Here is a 24,304-nt window from a genome sequence, read left to right as displayed (position 1 = left end):
ACCATAGTTTTCTTATCCATTTATCTGCTGATGGACATCTAGGTTGCTTCCATGTCCTGGCTATTATAAACAGTGCTGCAATGAACATTGGAGTACACGTGTCTCTTTTAATTCTGGTTTCCTTGGTGTGTATGCCCAGCAGTGGGATTGCTGGGTCATAAGGCAGTTCTATTTCCAGCTTTTTAAGGACTCTCCACACTGTTCTCCATAGTGGCTGTACTAGTTTGCATTCTCACCAACAATGAAAGGGGGTTCCCTTTTCTCCACAACCCTCTCCAGCATTTATTGCTTGTAGACTTTTGGATCTCAGCCATTCTGACTGGTGTGAAACGGTACCTCATTGTGGTTTTGATTTGCCTTTCTCTGATAATGAGTGATGTTGAGCATCTTTTCATGTGTTTGTTAGCCATCTGTATGTCTTCGTTGGAGAAATGTCTATTTAGTTCTTTGGCCCACTTTTGATTGGGTCATTTATTTTTCTGGAATTGAGCTGCAGGAGTTGCTTGTATATTTTTGAGATTAGTTGTTTGTTAGTTTCTTCATTTGCTATTATTTTCTCCCATTCTGAAGTCTGTCTTTTCACCTTGATTATAGTTTCCTTTGTTGTGCAGAAACTTTTAATTTTAATTAGGTCCCACTTGTTTATTTTTGCTTTTGTTTCCAATATTCTGGGAGGTGGGTCATAGAGGATCCTGCTGTGATGTATGTCAGAGAGTGTTTTGCCTATGTTCTCCTCTAGGAGTTTTATAGTTTCTGGTCTTACGTTTAGATCTTTAATCCATTTTGAGTTTATTTTTGTGTATGGTGTTAGAAAGTGTTCTAGTTTCATTCTTTTACAAGTGGTTGACCAGATTTCCGAGCACCACTTGTTAAAGAGATTGTCTTTAATCCATTGTATATTCTTGCCTCCTTTGTCAAAGATAAGGTGTCCATAGGTGTGTGGATTTATCTCTGGGCTTTCTATTTTGTTCCATTGATCTATATTTCTGTCTTGTGCCAGTACCATACTGTCTTGATGATTGTGGCTTTGTAGTAGAGCCTGCAGTCAGGCAGGTTGATTCCTCCAGTTCCATTCTTCTTTCTCAAGACTGCTTTGGCTATTTGAGGTTTTTTTGTATTTCCATACAAATTGTGAAATTATTTGTTCTAGCTCTGTGAAAAATACCATTGGTAGCTTGATAGGGATTGCATTGGATCTATAGATTGCTTTGGGTAGTATACTCATTTTCACTGTATTGATTCTTCTGATCCATGAGCATGGTATATTTCTCCATCTATTAGTGTCCTCTTTGATTTCTTTCACCAGTGTTTTATAGTTTTCTATATATAGGTCTTTAGTTTCTTTAGGTAGATATATTCCTAAGTATTTTATTCTTTTTGTTGCAGTGGTGAATAGAATTGTTTCCTTAATTTCTCTTTCTATTTTCTCATTATTAGTGTATAGGAATGCAAGGGATTTCTGTGTGTTGATTTTATATCCTGCCACTTTACTATATTTATTGATTAGTTCTAGTAATTTTCTGGTGGAGTCTTTAGGATTTTCTATGTAGAGGATCATGTCATCTGCAAATAGAGTTTTACTTCTTCTTTTCCAACTTGGATTCCTTTTATTTCTTTTTCTGCTCTGATTGCTGTGGACAAAACTTCCAAAACTATGTTGAATAGTAGTGGTGAAAGTGGGCACCCTTGTCTTGTTCCTGACTTTAGGGGAAATGCTTTCAGTTTTTCACCCTTGAGGATAATGTTTGCTGTGGGTTTGTCATATATAGCTTTTATTATGTTGAGGTATGTTCCTTCTATTCCTGCTTTCTGGAGAGTTTTTATCATCAGTGGATGTTGAATTTTGTCAAAGGCTTTCTCTGCATCTATTGAGATAATCATATGGCTTTTATTTTTCAATTTGTTAATGTGGTGTATTACATTGTTTGATTTGTGGATATTGAAGAATCCTTGCATCCCTGGGATAAAGCCCACTTGATCATGGTGTATGGTCTTTTTAATGTGTTGTTGGATTCTGATTGCTAGAATTTTGTTCAGGATTTTTGCATCTATGTTCATCAGTGATATTGACCTGTAGTTTTCTTTTTTGTGGCATCTTTGTCAGGTTTTGGTATTATGGTGATGGTGGCCTCATAGAATGAGTTTGGAAGTTTGCCTGCCTCTGCAATTTTCTGGAAGAGTTTGAGTAGGATAGGTGTTAGCTCTTCTCTGAATTTTTGGTAGAATTCAGCTGTGAAGCTGTCTGGACCTGGGCTTTTGTTTGCTGGAAGATTTCTGATTACAGTTTCAATTTCTGTGCTTGTGATAGGTCTGTTAAGATTTTCTATTTCTTCCTGGTCGAGTTTTGGAAAGTTGTACTTTTCTAAGAATTTGTCCATTTCTTCCACGTTGTCCATTTTATTGGCATATACTTGCTGGTAGCAGTCTCTTATGATCCTTTGTATTTCTGTGTTGTCTGTTGTGATCTCTCCATTTTCTTTTCTAATTTTATTGATTTGATTTTTCTCCCTTTGTTTCTGGATGAGTCTGGCTAATGGTTTGTCAGTTTTATTTATCCTTTCAAAGGACCAGCTTTTGGCTTTGTTGATTTTTGCTATGGTCTCTTTTGTTTCTTTTGCATTTATTTCTGCCCTAATTTTTAAGATTTCTTTCCTTCTACTAATCCTGGGGTTCTTCATTTCTTCCTTTTCTAGTTGCTTTAGGTGTAGATTTAGGTTTTTTATTTGACTTTTTTCTTGTTTCTTGAGGTATGCCTGTATTGCTATGAACTTTCCCCTTAGCACTGATTTTACCGTGTCCCACAGGTTTTGGGTTGTTGTGTTTTCATTTTCATTTGTTTCTATGGAAATTTTGATTTCTTTTATGATTTCTTCTGTGATTTGTTGGTTATTCAGCAGCGTGTTGTTCAGCCTCCATATGTTGGAATTTTTAATAGTTTTTCTCCTGTAATTGAGATCTAATCTTACTGCATTGTGGTCAGAAAAGATGCTTGGAATGATTTAAATTTTTTTGAATTTTCCAAGGCTAGATTTATGGCCTAGGATGTGATCTATCCTGGAGAAGGTTCTGTGTGCACTTGAGAAAAAGGTGAATTTCATTGTTTGGGGGTGAAATGTCCTATAGATATCAATTAGGTCTAACTGGTCTATTGTATTGTTTAAAGTTTGTGTTTCCTTGTATTTTCTGTTTAGTTTGATCTATCCATAGGTGTGAGTGGGGTATTAAAGTCTCCCACTATTATTGTGTTATTGTTAATTTCCCCTTTCATACTTGTTAGCATTTGTCTTACATATTGTGGTGCTCTTATGTTGGGTGCATATATATTTATAATTGTTATATCTTCTTCTTGGATTGATCCTTTGATCATTATGTAGTGTCCTTCTTTGTCTCTTTTCACAGCCTTTGTTTTAAAGTCTATTTTATCTGATATGAGTATTGCTACTCCTGCTTTCTTTTGGTCTCTATTTGCATGGAATATTTTTTTCCAGCCTTCACTTTCAGTCTGTATGTGTCCCCTGTTTTGAGGTGGGTCTCTTGTAGACAACATAAGTAGGGGTCTTGTTTTTGTATCCATTCAGCCAGTCTTTGTCTTTTGGTTGGGGCATTCAACCCATTTACGTTTAAGGTAATTGTTGATAAGTATGATCCCGTTGCCATTTACTTTATTGTTTTGGGTTCAAGTTTATACACCCTTTTTGTGTTTCCTGTCTAGAGAATATCCTTTAGCATTTGTTGGAGAGCTGGTTTGGTGGTGCTGAATTCTCTGAGCTTTTGCTTGTCTGTCAAGCTTTTGATTTCTCCTTCATATTTGAATGAGATCCTTGCTGAGTACAGTAATCTGGGCTGTAGGTTATTTTCTTTCATCTTACCATTCCCTCCTGGACTGAAGAGTTTCTATTGAAAGATCAGCTGTTATCCTTATGAGAATACCCCTGTGTGTTATTTGTTGTTTTTCCCTTGCTGCTTTTAATATTTATTCTTTGTGTTTGATCTTTGTTAATTTGATTAATATGTGTCTTGGGGTGTTTCGCCTTGGGTTTATCCTGTTTGGGACTCTGGGTTTCTTGGACTTGGGTGATTATTTCCTTCCCCATTTTAGGGAAGTTTTCAACTATTATCTCCTCAAGTATTTTCTCATGGTCTTTCTTTTTGTCTTCTTCTTTTGGGACTCCTATGATTCGAATGTTGGGGCATTTAACACTATCCTGGAGGTCTGAGATTGTCCTCATTTCTTTTAATTCGTTTTTCTGTTTTCCTCTCTGATTCATTTATTTCTACCATTCTATCTTGTACTTCACTAATCCTATCTTCTGCCTCTGTTACTCTACTATTTGTTGCCTCCCGAGTGTTTTTGATCTCATTTATTGCATTATTCATTATATATTGACTCTTTTTTATTTCTTCTAGGTCCTTGTTAAACCTTTTTTGCATCTTCTCAATCCTTGTCTCCAGGCTATTTATCTGTGATTCCATTTTGATTTCAAGATTTTGGGTCATTTTCACTATCATTATTTGGAGTTCTTTATCAGGTCAATCCCCTATCTCTTCTTATTTGGTTTGCTTTGGTGAACATTTATCCTGTTCCTTTACCTGCTGGGTATTCCTCTCTCTCTTCGTCTTGTTTATATTGCTGAGTTTGGGGTGGCCTTTCTGTATTCTGGCAGTTTGTGGAGTTCTCTTTATTGTGGAGTTTCCTCGCTGTGGGTGGGGTTGTACGGGTGGTTTGTCAAGGTTTCTTGGTTAGGGAACCTTGTGTCGGTATTCTGGTGGGTGGAGCTGGATTTCTTCTCTCTGGAGTGCAGTGAAGTGTCCAGAAATGAGTTATGAAATGTCAATGGTTTTGAAGTAAGTTTGGGCAGCCTGCATATTGAAGCTCAGGGCTGTGTTCCTGTGTTGCTGGAGAATTTGTGTGGTATGTCTTGCTATGGAACTTGTTGGCCCTTGGATTGTTCTTGGTTTCAGTGTAGGTATAGAGACATTTGATGAGGTCCTGTCAATTAATGTTCCCTGGAGTCAGGAGTTCTCTGGTGTTCTCAGGATTTGGACTTAAGCCTCCTGCTTCTGGTTTTCAGTCTTATTTTTACAGTAGTCTCAAGACTTCTCCTTCTATACAGCACCATTGATAAAACATCTAGGTTAAAGATGAAAAGTTTCTCCACAGTGAGGGACACCCAGAGAGGTTCACAGAGTTACATGGAGAAGAGAAGAGGGAGGAGGGAGCTAGAGGTGACCCGAATGAGATGAGGTTAATCAAAAGAGGAAAGAGCAAGCTAGCCAGTAATCACTTCCTTATGTGCACTCCACAACTGGACCTCTCAGAGATGTTCACGGAGTTAAACAGAGAAGAGAAGAGGGAGGAAGAAGACAGAGGTGGCCAAGAGGATAAAAGGGGGGAATCAAAAGGAGCAAGACAGATCCAGCCAGTAATCAGTTCCCTAAGTGTTCTCCACCGTCTGGAACACACAGAGATTCACAGAGTTGGGTAGAGAAGAGAAGTGGGAGGGAGGAGACAGAGGCGACCTGGTGGAGAAAACGGAGTGTCCAAAGCGGGAGAGAGCAGTCAAGCCAGTAATCTTGCTCCCAAGTGAAAAATGGGTACTGAAGATTGGGTTTGTAAATGTACAAAATTGATAACAAATACCAAAAAGCAAAGATTAAAAATCTAGAGTAGAGGTTGGAATTTCAAAAATACAATATTAAAGAAAAGAAGAAAAAAAAGAAAAAACAAAGTCACAAAAATTATTAAAAATATATATATATGAAGTTTGCTTTAAAAAATAGGGTCTTTTTATTGCAAAGTAATAGTAGGTTATAAAAGTGAAAATTAAAGAATTGAAGGAGTAATAGAGGACTTAAAAATTAAAAAAAAAAAGAATGATCATAAAAATAGTAAAAATATATCTAGGTCTTTCTCTGGTATTGTTGTGGGTATTGTGGGGTCAGTTCATTTTTGGATAGTTCCTTGGTCCAGCTTCTATTTCTCAAGATCTATAGGCCCCTTCTTATGCAGTCAGTACTAACTACAGGGTTTTAATCTATTGCACCTGTCACTTCCAAGGCAGTTCCCTCTGTTTTAGCTGCTTCTGTTTGCTGGTCTCTTCAGTGTCTGCTTTCCACCCTGACACAAAGTGGGTGGTGGTGGACACTTTTTTTAGGCTCACTTGTTCAGTTGCGCTGTGGGGAGGGAGGGACGCTGCAAACAAATAACACTGGCGTGTGCTTGCAGTGTCTCAGCCACACTGGGCCTGCCCCCACTCACGGCACATGTGCCCTCCCTGCCCACACTGTTCAGGCTCTAGGTTGCTCCACCAGGAACTGTCCGAGGCTGGCCCTGGGCTGCATGCACCTCCCGGTTCTAAGCCACTCAGGTTCAGGCACTTGGGTAGTTCTCAGAGGCGCAGACTCAGTTGGGCCTGCTTTTTGTGCCCTTTCCAGGTCCGAGCAGCTCAGGTGATGAGGTGTTTGGAGAGCATGGTCGCTGCAACTTATCACCTCCCCCGTCCCTGCTGCTCGGTTTTCTGGGTGTAGAACCGGTGCACCTTCTCAGGCAGATGTTGACTGTCCAGAACCCCAAGAAGTCTTAGTTAGAAAAGAAGCCTGCTTGCAGTTCGGTAGATAATGTCTCTCTGGGGCTGTGATTTCCCCCTTCCGGCTCTGGCTGCCTGTCACCAGAAGGGGATGGTTTGCAGCCACCTAGTTCTGTTCAGCCCTTTGTTCTGTGCGTGGGCCTGGAGGTGTCTTAGGGCTTTTCACATGGTAGCTATCCCACAGTCTGGTTTGCTAGCCCAAGTTAGTTCACTCAGATTGCCTTCAGGGCATTCAGGCCCAGTCCTTTCTCTAAGCAATGCAGCCCGTGCCTCCCTGCCCAGCCCCTGCTTGCTAGTGGCGGGTGCAGGCGTCTGTGCTGCTTCTTCACTGGGGGAGTTACTGTTGGGCTCATAATCTGTGGGGTTTAATTATTTATTTATTTTTCCTCCCTGTTATGTTGCCCTGTGTGCTTCCAAGGCTCGCCACAGACTCGGCAGTGAGAGTGTTTCCTGGTGTTTGGAAACTTCTCTCTTTTTAAGACTCCCTTCCTGGGATGGAGCTCCATCCCTACCTCTTTTGTCTCTTTTTTTGTCTTTTATATTTTTTCCTACCTCCTTTCGAAGACAGTGGGCTGCTTTTCTGGGTGCCTGATGTCCTCTGCTGGCATTCAGAAGTTGTTTTGTGGAATTTACTTATCATTTAAATGTTCTTTTGATGAATTTGTTGGGAGAAAGTGGTCTCCCCATCCTATTCCTCTGCCATCTTAGGACCGCCCTCCTGTTACCTGTCTTTTAGATTATAGCCATTCTGATAGTTATGAAGTCGAATCTCATTGTGGTTTTGATTTGCATTTCTCTAACAGCTAATGAAGTTGAACATCTTTTCATATGCTTTTGGGTGTTCATATATCTCTTTTGGAGAAATGTCCATTCAGATCCTTTGCCCGTTTATAAATTGGGTTGTCTTTTTATGATTGAGTTATGAGTTCCTTATATATTCTACATACAGATCTCTTATTGGATGTATGATCTGCAAAAAAATTCTCCCATTCTTTGGATTATTTTTTCCACTTCCTTGATGGTCTGCTTTAAGGCATAAAATTTTTATAATTTGATGATGTCTAATCTATTGTTTTTCTTCTGTTGTTGCTTATGCTTTTCATATTATACCTAAGGGTATATTATTTTTGTTTTCCTAAAATTAGTCCTAATATGGCAAATTTGGTACAAGTGTAGGCTTTGGTATCACAGTCCTGTTTTGAAATTCTAACTCTGCCCTGGATAAATGATTTAAGCTCCTTCAGCCTGTTATTCATCTGTAAAATGAAGATAATACTAGGACTTAACTAGATAAAACTAGGACTTGAATCATTGTGGGGATCAGATGAAATAATGTGAAATACTTAGAATTTTACAGAATTATAGTAATAGTCTACTAATGTAAGCTATTACTTTTGTTATAGTCCCAATAATAAACTCTAGTGCTCTGGAAATTAAAGCCATGTAGATTCTATGAAGAAGCAATATAATAATCTACAGCTATAATATTTTATGAACAACATTGAATCTGATCCCCATGAAAACCAAATAGTCATAGTTGTTATTTCCAGGAGGAGCTGCAGCTAAGAGATCTTAATAAGAGTTTTTTAAAGGTCACATGCCTGGGAAATAATAGAATTAAAACTTAAAATTTTCTTCTTAAAATCACTGCTGCTGCTAAGTCGCTTCAGTCGTGTCCAACTCTGTGCAACCCTATTGACAGCAGCCCACCAGGTTCCCAGTCCCTGGGATTCTCCAGGCAAGAACTCTGGAGTGGGTTGCCATTTCCTTCTCCAATGCATGAAAGTGAAAAGTGAAAGTGAAGTCTCACAGTTGTGTCCGACTCTTCATGACCCCATGGACTGCAGCCTACCAGGCTCCTCCATCCATGGGATTTTCCAGGCAAAAGTACTGGAGTGGGGTGCCAATGCCTTCTCCACTTAAAATCACTAGTTCAGTTTTTTCAGAACAGATTTATAGTAGAAATTAAGTGGAGTTTTTTTAGTCTTCATGGTAGTTTTACCTCAGACAGTTATATCGGGAAAGAAATGAAAGTTTATGGGAATTAAAATTTATAGTGAAAATTACATGAAAATCATGGAGTTAAGGTATATTTGACTAGAAAGTTTATTTGCATAGATAGCCATGCTGCTGCAGCTGCTAAGTTGCTTCAGTCGTGTCCAACTCTGTACGACCCCATAGATGGTAGTCCACCAGGCTCCCCCGTCCCTGGGATTCTCCAGGCAAGAACACTGGAGTGGGTTGCCATTTCCTTCTCCAATGCATGAAAGTGAAAAGTGAAAGTGAAGTCGCTCAGTCGTGTCCGACTCTTAGCGACCCCATGGTCGTTAGGCTCACTGCAGCCCACCAGGCTCCTCCGTCCATGGGACTTCCCAGGCAAGAGTACTGGAGGGGGTTGCCATTGCCTTCTCCGGCATAGATAGCCATAGCGAGTACTAATTATATATGCCTTCTTCTTTAATTAAATAGAACTTCTTTCTTATTTCAAGTTATACATACTTACCGTTAGACATTACTGAATATAGATAAGCAAAAAGAAAGTATTTTTGCCAGATGTTTTAATACGCTTGCATTCCTGATACATTTATATTTAGAAGCATCTTATAAAATAGGTCTATCAATTTTCTATTTAAGTTTAGGTTCATTCGGCATGAAGTTAAATTGATTTGTATCATGGCTTTAAATTGTGGGCCTCTGGAAGATTTTTCATATTGGTTTGTAGGCTTTTGTTGAGCAGCAAATAATCATCCTTCCAAATCTTCTAAAATTCATTGACTACATTTATTTACTGTTAACTCATCTACACGAAGAAAAAGAATTTCTACAGTTCTGTTGGTAAGTGCCTCATGAGAAATTAACTCTCAAACACAAAAATAGCTTGTTTAGCAAGCAAGAAGGCAAACACTGTTTGATTACCTTGTGGAGTCAGAGGACAGACTCACTGACTTGACCTGCACCCCAGTGCTGCAGCTGTGAGGTACATTCTTGAAACCTACAAGTTTTATGTAGGACTTTTGAGGGCTAGATGCCATTACTTTCTCAAGGTTTATCTTTACTAAAATTCATTGAGGAAAAACACATCTGACACAAATAACCCTGGATCTAAGTTGGTTAAACAGTTGTGACATTTAAAGTGTTATTTACATGAATTGAAAACGACATCCTTGTAGAGATGAAATGACTTTTGGTCGGAAACCAATTCTTCCCATCATAGCCATTTTTCAAAAAGCTAAAGCAAACTGGCAAAACGTGCTGCAGAAATTTGAGATTTATTGTCACAGTCTGTTCAAATGATTCCCCTCCTTTCCTCTTCCTAAACTTCAGCATTTTCTTTAGGACTATCCAACATATTTGAGGGATTTCAAACCATGGTAAATACACTGGATGAGGAGAAAACCTCTAGTGTATTTAAATTTGTCTATACTAAGCAGTTTACAATAATTTCTATTAGTTCCTTAAGTATCATTTCATGCAGAAAGGAAAAAGTCTTCGTCATTTGAGTTTATCGATTTGTCAGTATTTGGGAGATGTATCATGCAACCATGGATTTGAATTTGCTGTTTATTTCACTTGGCTATATAAATAAAAAATAATGTTACATAATGTAGAGACATGATTGTTTTATACAAACAAAATCATCTTAAACTGAAAAGATCTGATACTTGACCTTCATCTTAAATTATAGCAGATGAAAATGTCAGTTGCCTCTGGTGGATTAATAAAGCCAAATGTCAAATGGGAAGGTGATTATAAGCTTTAATTATGTGGTTTTACAGGGATAGGTTTCTTGAAAAATCAAAGCTTTAATAATGTCTATAATTGGAAAATTCTTTTCATCATAAGGAAGTACAATCACTCTACATCTGTGCAAAAATCAGAAATTTTATTCTAAGAAATGAAACTAAATACAGTTTCATTGTGTGTGTATTTATTTTTTAATCAAGTGATTGATTTTTTTCTTAATAAAACCTGAAGTCTCTTATTAAATGTGCAATGGGTCTGGGTGCTAGACTTTTATTTTTTGTGTTGGTCTATGCTCAAAATTCTCCAAGCCAGGCTTCAGCAATATGTGAACCGTGAACTTCCAGATGTTCAAGCTGGTTTTAGAAAAGGCAGAGGAACCAGAGATCAAATTGCCAACATCTGCTGGATCATGGAAAAAGCAAGAGAGTTCCAGAAAAACATCTATTTCTGCTTTATTGACTATGCCAAAGCCTTTGACTGTGTGGATCACAATCAACTGTGGAAAATTCTTCAAGAGATGGGAATACCAGACCACCTGATCTGCCTCTTGAGAAACCTATATGCAGGTCAGGAAGCAACAGTTAGAACTGGACATGGAACAACAGACTGGTTCCAAATAGGAAAAGGAGTACATCAAGGCTGTATATTGTCACCCTGCTTATTTAACTTATATGCAGAGTACATCATGAGAAACGCTTGGCTGGAAGAAGCACAAGCTGGAATCAAGATTGCCAGGAGAAATATCAATAACCTCAGATATGCAGGTGACACCACCCGTATGGCAGAAAGTGAAGAGGAACTAAAAAGCCTCTTGATGAAAGTGAAAGTGGAGAGTGAAAAAGTTGGCTTAAAGCTCAACATTCAGAAAACGAAGATCATGGCATCTAGTCCCATCCCTTCATGGGAAATAGATGGGGAGAAAGTGGAGACAGTGTCAGACTTTATTTTTCTGGGCTCCAAAATCACCGCAGATGGTGATTTTAGCCATGAAATTAAAAGACGCTTACTCCTTGAAAGGAAAGTTATGACCAACCTAGATAGCATATTCAAAAGTGGAGACATTACTTTGCCAACAAAGGTCCATCTAGTCAAGGCTATGGTTTTTCCAGTGGTCATGTATGGATGTGAGAGTTGGACTGTGACGAAGGTGAGCGCCGAAGAACTGTGGTGTTTTGAACTGTGGTGCTGGAGAAGACTCTTGAGAGTCCCTTGGACTGCAAGGAGATCCAACCAGTCCATTCTAAAGGAGATCAGTCTTGGGTGTTCTTTGGAAGGACTGATGCTAAAGCTGAAACTCCAGTACTTTAGCTACCTCATGCGAAGAGTTGACTCACTAGAAAAGGCCCTGATGCTGGGAGGGACTGGGGGCAGGAGGAGAAGGGGACGACAAAGGATGAGATGGCTAGATGGCATCACTGACTTGATGGACATGAGTTTGACTAAAGTCCGGGGTTGGTGATGAACAGGGAGGCCTGGTGTGCTGCCGTTCATGGGGTCGCAAAGAGTCGGACATGACTAAGCAACTGAACTGAAAACTTTAGGATATAAAGAACTGTATACCTTAAGAATCTCTGCAGCCCTGTAATTAATGATTAGTGAGTTTCTGTTAGAAATAGTGAAAACTTTGGAAACTGTCACAGTTTCTAAGTTCAATTTATAAATCCATTTTCAATATGCAGTTACAGGTTATGAACAAAAAAGGAGGATAAGATCAGTTAGAGATGAGGGAAGGGATGGTGAGAGCAGGTTTGAGGAAAATGAGGAAGAACAGGGTTTATTGCTTTTGGTTATTGCAGGTGTACCTCCATAGCTATTATGAAACACTTGCATGCTCATTCATTTTTTAATGGAAGAAATTTTGAGGTAGGTATCCTGAGTTGTCATCCTAAATTCTATCCAAGTATGTTGAACATACTCAAGCTCACTCAAAAGAAACAGTGGCTGGAATTTTACAGTAACTAATATTTCATTGAGTGTCTAGATATAGATAACTGGGATTTTTTTATTTGCTTGTTTTTATTTTTAGGATTGGTTTGAGGTAGTCAGGGGGACCTCCATGATGGAGCAGAGATTTTGTTCAGTTGTTTTTGGCTCAATCTCACAAAATAAATTCTTTCAGTTAACTGGTGATTGATTACCAGGCAGCTTAAAGTTAATTGATTTTAGGTTTCATAATTAGCCTTAAGTTTCTGTTTCAGGTTATGAATATAGGTTTACTGTAATGAATCTGTCAGAAACACTAAAGTGTATTAATCATTATTAATGGCTAACTCTTAATACTACTGAATATGTTTGATTTGATGGTGCTGGGCTATGGAGCTCTTTATAATCAAGACTAGAGGTAATGTTATAATATATGTATTAAAATGGGCACAGATAACACAAGGAAGCTTTTTATAAACGTAGCCATCAAATTGTGTTACTTTAAAATGAGCTAGAAAGTCATTTATGGAATTGGTGATCAGGTCTTAGATATGGACCAAAAGATGTATGTTTATTAGTTTTTAAAAGAAAAAAATTGTTTTTAAACTTCCTGCAAATGTCTATGGTATTATAATATTTACAGTTAGTGAGATTCTCTTTATTTGTAAATTTAGTTTCATATTTTAACAATTTTAAACATACTGAAAATGAAAGTTTTAGCAATAGAGGGAGTATATTTTTCTCTTCTAAATTTTCCATTTTTTGCTGTTGTTGTTTAGTCACTCAGTCTATCCAACTCTTTTGCGACCTCATGGACTGCAGCCCACCAGGCTCCTCTGTCCATGGGGTTTTCTGGGTAAGATTAGAGGAGTGGGTTGCCATTTCCTTCTCCACGGGATCTTCCTGACCCAGAGATTGAATCCGCGAGGTCAAGTTGGCCCTTTTCTGGTTGAGCTGATTGTTAAATTTTCAGGAACTTCGTGAGCTGGTTGTTAAGCACAACTAGTATTAAAAATTAATTGAAATAAAGTATGTTAAATAAAGATAATAAAAACTCGAAAGTTATTGCTGCCTATTCATTATTATCTATGCTACTGAGGTTAGTTGATTGTATCTGAATGGTAATCACACTATATTATAATATGCAACTGTGTATCTCTTCCCAACTTGGTGCTCAGTGAGTTCACATTTGATGGCTTGAAACTGGTCATGGTGGGAGCGTTTACAACACAGAAACTGGCCGATGCCATAAGTCACCTTTTGTTTTTCTGAGGAAGGCATGGGTGAAGACATGCTAGCACACCATATCATTGCCTGCAGTTTGCTAGCTTTTGATTTCCCTGCTGCTAGACCCTCCTTCCGTACTCTGTCCAGAATAACCCACCAAGCTTAATTTTCCTAGACAATAAAAGCTGAACATGGTAAAGGAAGGGATGATGTCAGAAGAATGTGGTAAAATATAGTTTTTGCCATTTAGTAACAAACAAATTTAGCATCTTTGAGCCTCCATTACTTTATGCTTAAAGTAAGGCAGTCATCTCTTTGTTCTGCCTACCTATCAAGACTTTCAAATTAAAATGACAATATGCTAGTGTTTGTGAAAGTGCTGTACACACATAATTTTTTTATTAGTAGTAAACACTTGCTTCAGCTTTTCACTTATTGACTTTATTTTACAAAGGCTTATAACTAACAGAATAGAGTTTATATCCTAAAATTGCTGCCCCAGATTTTTCACACTCTCACCGACCCCTGTATCAGCAAATGTGGCTCCAGTGCTTATGCTTGCTACTGGATGGCAAGCACCAGGTGGGTGTGCCAACACTCTCTCAGACAATGCCCACTGTAGATGCTAGATCATGGGACTTCTTTACTGTGTTCAGACTGTCCTCAATATTTTTGTTCTTGTTCTCTCTGAAAAACTGCCAATGGATCACAATGGGCAATAAAGATGAACCTTACTATCATCCTTTGTTGAGATTTGAAGGCTCTTGTTAAGATGCAAACATTGCAAGTAAAAATGAAAAAAACCTGACATATTAAGCCATTGTCACTTGTTGATATCTTGGTCAGAAATGGTTGGTGAAACTCCTGAGCCTTTGAGCTGGGTTGTAATTCAGTTGAATTTTAAGGAAGGACAAGTTGTAGATACACCGGGAATGCAGGGAAGGGGTGAAGACCAGGGAAGTGTAAACAAGAATCTGGACCCATTGGGTGGGAGTGGTGAAGGTAGACATAAGAGCCTTTTGTAGTTTTGCCCTGAAACAATGTCAAAATGTTTGTGTTTGGCATAGCATTTCCTCTTTTTATTCAGAATAGCTTTGCTAGAATACTTTGCTGTCATGAGTTTATTTGGCCTCTCAGATACTGCTAAAACACTCTTTTAATTTTTGATGGGTGACATGCCTTGATATTACCAAATTCTCAGTGACACCGAACTTTAGAACTCTCTGAAGAAAAGAAAGATAGTAAGAGTAAAAACATATGTTCAATTCAGTTCAGTCGCTCAGTCATGTCCGACTCTTTGCGACCCCATGAATCACAGCACGCCAGGCCTCCCTGTCCATCACCAACTCCCGGAGCTCACTCAAACTCATGTCCATCGAGTCAGTGATGCCATCCAACCATCTCATCCTCTGTTGTCCCCTTCTCCTCCTGCCCCCAATCCTTCCCAGCATCAGAGTCTTTTCCAGTAAGTCAACTCTTCACATGAGGTGGCCAAAGTACTGGAGTTTCAGCTTTAGCATCAGTCCTTCCAAAGAACACCCAGGACTGATCTCCTTTAGAATGGACTGGTTGGATCTCCTTGCAGTCCAAGGGACTCTCAAGAGTCTTCTCCAACACCACAGTTCAAAAGCATCAATTCTTCAGCACTCAGCTTTCTTCACAGTCCACTCTCACATTCATACACGACCACTGGAAAAACCATAGCATTGACTAAATGGACTTTGTTGGCAAAGTAATGTCTCTGCTTTTTGATATGCTATCTAGGTTGGTCATAACTTTTCTTCCAAGGAGTAAGCGTCTTTTAATTTCATGGCTGCAGTCACCATCTGCAGTGATTTTGGAGCCCAGAAAAATAAAGTCTGACACTGTTTCCACCTTTTCCCCATCTATTTCCCATGAAGTGATGGGACCAGATGCCATGATTTTCGTTTTCTGAATGTTGAGCTTTAAGCCAACTTTTTCACTCTCCTCTTTCACTTTCATCAAGAGGCTTTTTAGTTCCTCTTCACTCTCTGCCATAAGGGTGGTGTCATCTGCATATCTGAGGTTATTGATATTTCTCCCAGCAATCTTGATTCCAGAGAATCACTAATTTCAACTTCAATTCATTTTGTTAATAAATACATGACATTTCACATGAGAAAGGTCTCATTTGCTCAACAACTTTCATTTAGAAGTCTCTTTTTGTACATAATTTAACAGTTTTCCTGCCCCTGCCTCCTTCCTCTTTGTTTTCCCTTTTCTTTGTTTTGTTTTTAGATTTTCTCACCTCTGTGAAGATTGTTGTTGTTGTTTATTTGCTAGGTTGTGTCTGACTCTTTGCAACCCCATGGACTGTAGCCCATCAGGCTCCTCTGTCCATTGGGTTCCTCAGACAAGGAGAGTGGAGTGAGTTTCCATTTCCTTCTCCAGGGAATCTTCTCCACCCAGGGATTAAACCCATATCTCCTGTATTGGCAGGCAGATTCTTTACTACTGAGCCACCTGGAAAGCCTCTCTGTGAAGATTATTTTGCCTTATTCACAATAGTTAGAAACGTGTACTTGAAAATAACTGCAGAATCCTGCCTAATCATTTACCAGGCCAGCTTCCATCATAAATTGTTATTTATTAGATATGTAGCGGGCCGAAGTGCGTAACTGTTGTAAGATGAGGAGACAAACACAAGAAAATTATGATCCCCACCGTCATTCAGGGGTGATGATTAAGTCAACAAATTGACACACACTACTCATTAGCCCTCCAGCTACAGTTAGTTCATTCCACAAATAGCACATTGCTGAGGAGTTTGTACTATGAATGTTGGGTGTTGTTTGAGTGTCTGTCTTATCATTCATAGATCATTTTGTAGAGGCTGGACTTCAACAAACTATAAACTTTTAATATCTGGTTATTTTAGGGAAATTTCTTCCCACCTCTCTCCTTCCCGCCCTTCCTTTCAGATTTTTATACTTTTAGTATAGAATGTTTAGCAGTTTTCTTTTTTTTCCTCTCTGGGAAAGATTCTACCACCATTCCTAATCCTTTTAGAAAAAGCTATAGTCATGTCAGTTCAGAGGTGTTGATGTTTTATACAGTTGAGTTCTGTGAGATATGAATCTCTGATATTCATAGAAGATGCCTTACTTTATTCTCATATTTATGCGCGGCTCTTTTCCACATGCTAGAAAATTTGAAACTTTATCTGATTTCAAGTCTACATTGGAGATCAAGTTAACAGTTATATCTGTTTCTCCTCTCTTTATTTTAGCTGGACCAGACCAATTTTGAAGAAAGGATACAGACAGCGCTTGGAATTGTCAGACATATACCATATCTCTTCTTCTGATTCTGCTGACAATCTATCTGAAAAATTGGAAAGGTATGTTCATGAACATTGTTTATTAGTTGAAGAGAGAAATTAATATTATTAGAGACTAGAGAACTACTATTGGAGGGCCTAATTCTTAAAATGGGGTATTTATAATAGGAACGTCCTATTTTCTTGATGAAGTCTTGATCAATTAAGAATTAACCATAGAAGGGATGAAAGAAAACCATTTCCCTGGGAAAAGATCTTTTTTATTTTTTGAAAAATACATATTTGAATTCTGAGAAGCTATCTGTCACTTAAAGAACATTAAGTGGATTTTGTGAAGACCGGAACAACATCTTTATGAAGCAAGTTGTGTATATTTGCCTCTAGAATCTTAAATCGTGATTACAGATATGCATACTCAGAAATCTTAGGGTAAAGGCAGTTGGATGTCAAGAATATGTAGAAGTTTCATATTTTTGAGCACATGTTGAATGCCAGGTATGGTATCTCCTCTTAGCCTCTCTGGAAGGAAAGTATCATTATCTCTATCTTATAGAAGAGCAAATTGAGGCTCAGAGAGATAAATTTTCCAGCTAATAAATGGCTGAGCTCTGGTTCAAACTTGGGTCCATACTCCCAGCTTCCCCAAAAACAGTGTTTCCCGTTGTAAAGAAGTCTTCTTTTTAAAGGGTATTGGTTACAATCCTTTTGGTTGCTAGTGACGGGAATCCAATCAAGTAGCTTAAGTAAATAAAAAGAGGAAATGTATTGACTCATGTAGTCTATCTGTGTAAAAGCTTAGGGACAGAACTGCCGTTAGGGACTCAGTGGAACCAGGAACTGGTTTTATTGTCTCAGATTGGCTTCCTCCATGCAGTGGTCCTCAGAACGCTTTTTTCATGTCTTTACAGACCACTGAGGAAAGAGTCTTTTTTCCAAAAGTGAAAAATCCCAGAAACTTTTGAGTCACATGCTTACTTCTTGGACCAACAACAATCTGTGAATGAGCTGGACAGAGTCTTGTGCCAGCAGTACAGGATCTGATACCAGATGAGGGGGAAAGGGAAAGGGACTTGGCAAAAAAGAAAGAGAAGCAACTACTTTTTAACAGCACCAAAATAAAATAGTCGAGTAGACTTATAATTCGTTTATTTTCATTAAACTCATTGAATTTCTTTTGAAGTTTCAAGGCAAATAAGGTGTTTAGCCTTATTGTTTCTTGGTTTTATTCAAAGAATTAGGATAGTGGAAGTAGCAGATTCACATTTCCAAGATCAAGCACCAGCTTCTATTATTGAGCACTTAGTATATTTAAGTGCCATTAAGGCAGTATTACTTTTGTTTTTTGTTTTTGTTTGGTTCGTTCTGGTTATGATAAATAAACAGAATAAAGTCTAGAATAGAGTCTGTCCCTCGGTAGATCCCCTATGGATACCAAACTTTATGGATGCTCAAGTCCCTTATACCAAATGTTATATTATATGCAAATAACCTACATATATTTACTTTCAGTTCAGTTCAGTTCAGTTCAGTCGCTCAGTTGTGTCCGACTCTTCAACCCCATGAATCACAGCACGCCAGGCCTCCCAGTACATCACCAACTCCCGGAGTTCACTCAGACTCACGTCCATCGAGTCAGTGATGCCATCCAGCCATCTCATCCTCTGTCGTCCCCTTCTCCTCCTGCCCGCAATCCCTCCCAGCATCAGTCTTTTCCAATGAGTCAACTCTTCACATGAGGTGGCCAAAGTACTGGAGTTTCAGCTTTAGCATCATTCCCTCCAAAGAAATCCCAGGGCTGATCTTCAGAATAGACTGGTTGGATCTCCTTGCAGTCTCCCTTGGACTCTCAAGAGACTTCTCCAACACCACAGTTCAAAAGCATCAGTTCTTTGGTGCTCAGCCTTCTTCACAGTCCAACTCTCACATCCATACATGACCACAGGAAAAACCATAGCCTTGACCAGACGGACCTTTGTTGGCAAAGTAATGTCTCTGCTTTTGAATATTCTATCTAGGTTGGTCATAACTTTCCTTCCAAGGAGTAAGCATCTTTTAATTTCATGGCTGCAGTCACCATCTGCAGTGATTTTGGAGCCCAAAAAAAAGAAAGTCTGACATTGTTTCCACTGTTTCCCCGTCTATTTCCCATGAAGTGATGGGACTGGATGCCATGATCTTCGTTTTCTGAATGTTGAGCTTTAAGCCAACTTTTTCACTCTCCTCTTTCACTTTCATCAAGAAGCTTTTGAGTTCCTCTTCACCTTCTGCCATAAGGGTGGTGTCATCTGCATATCTGAGGTTATTGATATTTCTCCCGGCAATCTTGATTCCAGCTTGTGCTTCTTCCAGCCCAGCGTTTCTCATGATGTACTCTGCATATAAGTTAAATAAGCAGGGTGACAATATACAGCCTTGACGTACTACTTTTCCTATTTGGAACCAGTCTGTTGTTCCATGTCCAGTTCTAACTGTTGCTTCCTGACCTGCATATAGGTTTCTCAAGAGGCAGATCAGGTGGTCTGGTATTCTCATCTCTTTCAGAATTTTCCACAGTTTATTGTGATCCACAAAGTCAAAGGCTTTGGCATAGTCAATGAAGCAGAAATAGATGTTTTTCTGGAACTCTCTTGCTTTTTCGATAATCCAGCAGATGTTGGCAATTTGGTCTCTGGTTCCTCTGCCTTTTCTAAAACCAGTTTGAACATCAGGAAGTTCATGGTTCACGTATTGCTGAAGTCTGGCTTAGAGAATTTTAAGCATTACTTTACTAGCATGTGAGATGAGTGCAATTATGTGGTAGTTTGAGCTTTCTTTGGCATTGCCTTTCTTTGAGATTGGAATGAAACCTGACCTTTTCCAGCCCTGTGGCCACTGCTGAGTTTTCCAAATGTGCTGGCATATTGAATGCAGCACTTTCACAGCATCATCTTTCAGGATTTGAAATAGCTCAACTGGAATTCTGTCACCTCCACTAGCTTTGTTCGTAGTGATGCTTTCTAAGGCCCACTTGACTTCACATTCCAGAATGTCTGGCTCTAGATGAGTGATCACACCATCATGATTATCTCTCTAGATTACTTATAATGCCTAATAAAATGTGAATTTTATGTAATAGTTGCCAGCACATGAAAAATTCAAGTTTTGCTCTTTGAAACTTTTTGAAAAATTTTTTTTGGTGAATATTTTCCTTCCCCCGTTGGTTGAATCTACAGATGTGGAACCTGAGGACATGTAGGGCCATGTTAGTAGGTGCTTAGTACATATTTGTTGAATGAATAAATGATGATTGAATGTGAAATGGCTGACATTATGCAAAAACCTGTAACACTGCTGCAGGGATAAAATATATAAACATAATACATTGTAGTTTTATCAGCAAGTTCAAAATAATCTAGTAGATAGTGAATATCTAAGTTCTAAATGGATGCTGAACAAAAGATTAATCACAGTAGGACTAGGCTACTCAAAACCTGTTTACTCCAGGTTTATTTTTATCTGTGGCTGAATAGAGGACATATACCTGAATTTGTAGTATTATCTGGTCTAACATTTTTTTCTCCTCAGTTTTCATTGTCTTCATATCAAATGTACCCACTTTTTTCCAATTCAACAGCTGTGTGCCAGCATAAGTCCACAAACCCTATTAATATTTTTGTCTTTGGGGGGTATTTCTTCTTTCTTCTCTTATGTATTTTTTTTTAAATAAAAGTTGTTACTTAGAGTTTATTCAAACATTTTGGAAGAGTAACATACACTTATGGTACTTTGTAACTCTCAGTTCAGTTCAGTCAGTCAGTCATGTCCGACTCTTTGGGACCCCATGAACCGCAGCACACCAGGCCTCCCTGTCCATCGTCAACTGCTGGAGTTTACCCAAACTCATGTCCATTGAGTCGGTGATGCCATCCAGCCATCTCATCCTCTGTCGTCCCCTTCTCCTCCTGCCTTCAATCTTTCCCAGCATCAGGGTCTTTTCAAATGAGTCAGCTCTTCGCATCAGGTGGCCAAAATATTGCATTTTCAGCTTCAACATCAGTCCTTCCAATGAATACCCAGGACTGATTTCCTTTAGGTTGGACTGGTTGGATCTGGCAGTCCAAAGGACTCTCAAGAGTCTTCTCTAACACCACAGTTCAAAAGCATCAATTCTTCTGCGCTCAGCTTTCTTTATAGTCTAACTCTCACATCCAATCATAACTACTGGAAAAACCATAGCCTTGACTAGATGGACCTTTGTTGACAAAGTAATGTCTCTGCTTTTTAATATGCTGTCTGCTGCTGCTACTAGGTCGCTTCAGTTGTGTCCAACTCTGCTGTCTAGGTTGGTCATAACTTTCCTTCCAAGGAGTAAGTGTCTTAATTTCATGACTGCAGTCACCATCTACAGTGATTTTGGAGCCCCCAAAAATAAAGTCAGTCACTGTTTCCACTGCACCCTTGGAAAGTGACCCTGCCTCATATTTCGAAAACTGATTTGTGACAAAGGCCCTCAGGCAGTTACCCTGCAGTTGAAGTACATTGGTCCATCTGGCTCAGTTTGTGACCTTGGATTTGAACTCTGTGTAACTCTCCTGTGTGCAAACCACACATTCATTTCATGAGTATAACTCAGCTACGTACTTGCTAAGTATAAAATTTCTTCCCTTGTGATTCAGCTCTTGGTGTTCAGAATGCTTACTGGGTCTAACACAGCATCTACCCTCACTGCCAATTCCTTCACATTCCAGTAGTACAAGTCCCATCCACTAAAAAAAATTCTGCAGCTTTGTTTTCCCCCTCAGATCGCTACCCCATTCTTTTTTTTTTTTAATTTTTTTTCATTCTTAATATTCTCTGCTCTCCTGGTTTCTCCACTTCTCCTCCTTTCCTTTACATCCCAGCTCCCTGACTATAATTTTTGTGTTTACCATGTTATTAAGATGATGTTGACCATGTTCACCAGAGGTCTCTTAATATGAAATATAATGACATCTTCCTACCATGACTTCAGGGTTGACCACTTCTTCCCACCTTGAAATCGTTTCTTTGGTTTATGTACCACCTGTCTTCCTGGTTTTCTCATCCGACTCATTCTTCCGTTGAAAGAGGCAGATTCTGCCTCCATATTTTGCTTCTTACCCTGTTGTGAATCACTGCATGACATGGAAGGGAGGCAAGTACTGTGTGTGAGTAAGGAGTGGAAAGAGTGTGAGCAGATAGATGGATGGCATAGGGGTTAGGCATGATAGATAGTAAGCTTCTCAGGAAAGCGAGTGTCCATGTACAATGCCCATGATTGCCAAATCTGCCTTCATATCTCAGATGTGTGAGCTTCCTTCGGAATAACTTAGAACACCTCTAATAAAGGTAGATGGATAGTAATGAGAATTTGTTGTTCAGTTGCATCTGACTCTTTTGCAACCCCATGGATTGTAACCCACCAGGCTCCTCTGTCCATGGGATTTCCCAGGCAAGAATACTGGAGTGAATTGCCATTTCCTTCCCCAGGGGTTATTCGCAACCCAGGGATTGAACTCGAGTCTCCAACTTTGGCAGGCAGGTTCTCAACCATTGAGCTACTAGAGAAAGCCAGTGATGAGAATAGCTGTTGAAAAAATGCAGAATCTTTATATAGTTCTTTCCTGTGAAATTTCTCATCTCTGTACAGTATAAAAAGGAAGATGAAGGGTAACATTTAGGGATATATTTTAACCACTTGGAAAGAAGAAGGTTTTTATTAACAGAAAGTAATGGCAAAACCTTAAATATAATCAGGTTATGGATGTATAGCATTTAAAGAAAAAGCAACATTTATTTAATACCAACCATTTTTCATACTTTTAAATTTCTGTTCTACCAGAAAATACAGAATTTGATTATATCCCAATTTTCCAAAGACTTTTATATGAAAGTGACATTTGATGATATTTGTTCCATACTCCTACATTTAAAAACAAAATCCAAATAATACATTTTTCTAATGTTAAATCACAGAAAAATCCACCTGACTTTTAACCTTGTTTTTGGTTTTACAGCAAAATTTTGTACAGTCCACTACAGTTACAAATAGATAAAGAATAAGACGTAAAGGAAAAAATTAAGTATTTATTTTTCACCTTGTTCCAAGCATGGTTATGTGTATTCATAAGAGTTGTATTTTATTTATCCAACTCTCACATTCATTGATTTTTAGAATCCCAGAACATTTCTTTAGCATATATAATGTGGACTTGTCATGAAGTCAACTCCTTGAAAATTAGTGTATGGTGGAGCATTGAATTCAGCCAAATATCTGCCTGAGATAGTGTTGGAAGCTCCCCCACAAGTTTTTGTCTCTCTGGTCACTTGGGTTAATCTCCATGGATGTACTTGTGTGAATAAAACTATGTTAAGGGAAATAGAGAATTCAAATATTTGCACATGCAACTTACTGGTCCCACTTTTTATTCTTTTGCAGAGAATGGGACAGAGAACTGGCTTCAAAGAAAAATCCCAAACTCATAAATGCCCTTCGACGATGCTTTTTCTGGAGATTTATGTTCTATGGAATCATATTATATTTAGGGGTAAGGCTTTTATTTGTAAACTCACTGTAGTTAAAATAATTACATTCATTTTTAAGATTGTAAAAGGAATAGGGTAATCTGGTACACAGGAAAAAGGACTAATCTAACTCCAAATACAAAGAAACCACTAAAACTTTAGTGGAGACAAGTAAAAAGTGCTTTGGAACTAAGAGATACTGGAACACAGGTGGCGTATTATAATTTAAAATGGGTTCAGTAGAATAAATCTTAAAAAAAATCATTTCTGTTATCACAAATCACATTATTGTACTGGAATATAAGATTGCGGGTGATTTTATTTTCCTATATTGTACATAAGAAGGTCAGGAGACAGTATCAGGAGAATTAGGTAAAATTCAGCTAATTTCATACATGAGTATTTGTAATATTTTGAAATCATATCTGCATGCTGAATTGTTTTAAATAGCAAAAATTAAAAATACAGCAGTGAAGTACTCCTGCAGTATGTTTTCTCAATCTTCTGTGTCACCTGCATTGTGAAGAGATCTCCATGTGTGAGGACTCCAGGCTTTATGGTGCTCAAGTGCAGTCTATGTTCCCCAGCTGCTGTCAAATGTGACTCTAACCTATTACTTTTTACATCACCAGAGCATCATTTTGTATCCTTGATTGTAACCTGTAAAAGTGATGGCAAGTTGAAAACTTACTGTACAATATTTACTTTGGGAGGTTAGGTACCAACTGGATGGATTTGTGTTGCAATTATATTGGTCTTTATGCCTCTGGAAGTGAGGAGTGCATTAGTGCTCCCCAAGAGGTGCCCAGCAAGTTGCATTGCTTTAAGAACTTGTGCTTAATGCATACCAAATAAGTACGTTTCCACATTTGTTTTGACAAGGATGATCACATGTTTTATAATCCTCTTGATGACCTCATGGAAGACATTCTTCTGCCTTTTGAAATTGTCTGTTTATCTATCTGTATGGAAATGTGCAGTAGTTTGGGGGTGATGCTAT

At 38.6% G+C, this 24,304-nt stretch overlaps 1 protein-coding gene across 1 annotated transcript in view; it reads left to right on the top strand.

Annotated features, from left to right (window-relative positions):
* CFTR (CF transmembrane conductance regulator) overlaps positions 1–24,304 on the top strand; it is a gene marked incomplete at its 5' end in the record, with an annotated part of 213,804 nt that overhangs the window by 22,714 nt on the left and 166,786 nt on the right. Inside the window, 2 exon segments of the mRNA NM_174018.2 lie at positions 16,732–16,842; positions 23,219–23,327. Coding sequence (NP_776443.1) covers positions 16,732–16,842; positions 23,219–23,327 — 220 coding nt within the window.

Source organism: Bos taurus, chromosome 4 (assembly GCF_002263795.3).
Source record: "Bos taurus isolate L1 Dominette 01449 registration number 42190680 breed Hereford chromosome 4, ARS-UCD2.0, whole genome shotgun sequence".
In the NCBI taxonomy this organism is placed as follows: domain Eukaryota; kingdom Metazoa; phylum Chordata; class Mammalia; order Artiodactyla; family Bovidae; genus Bos; species Bos taurus.
Note: the sequence above shows the minus strand (reverse complement) of the source record. Positions and strands in the feature narration are given on the sequence as shown.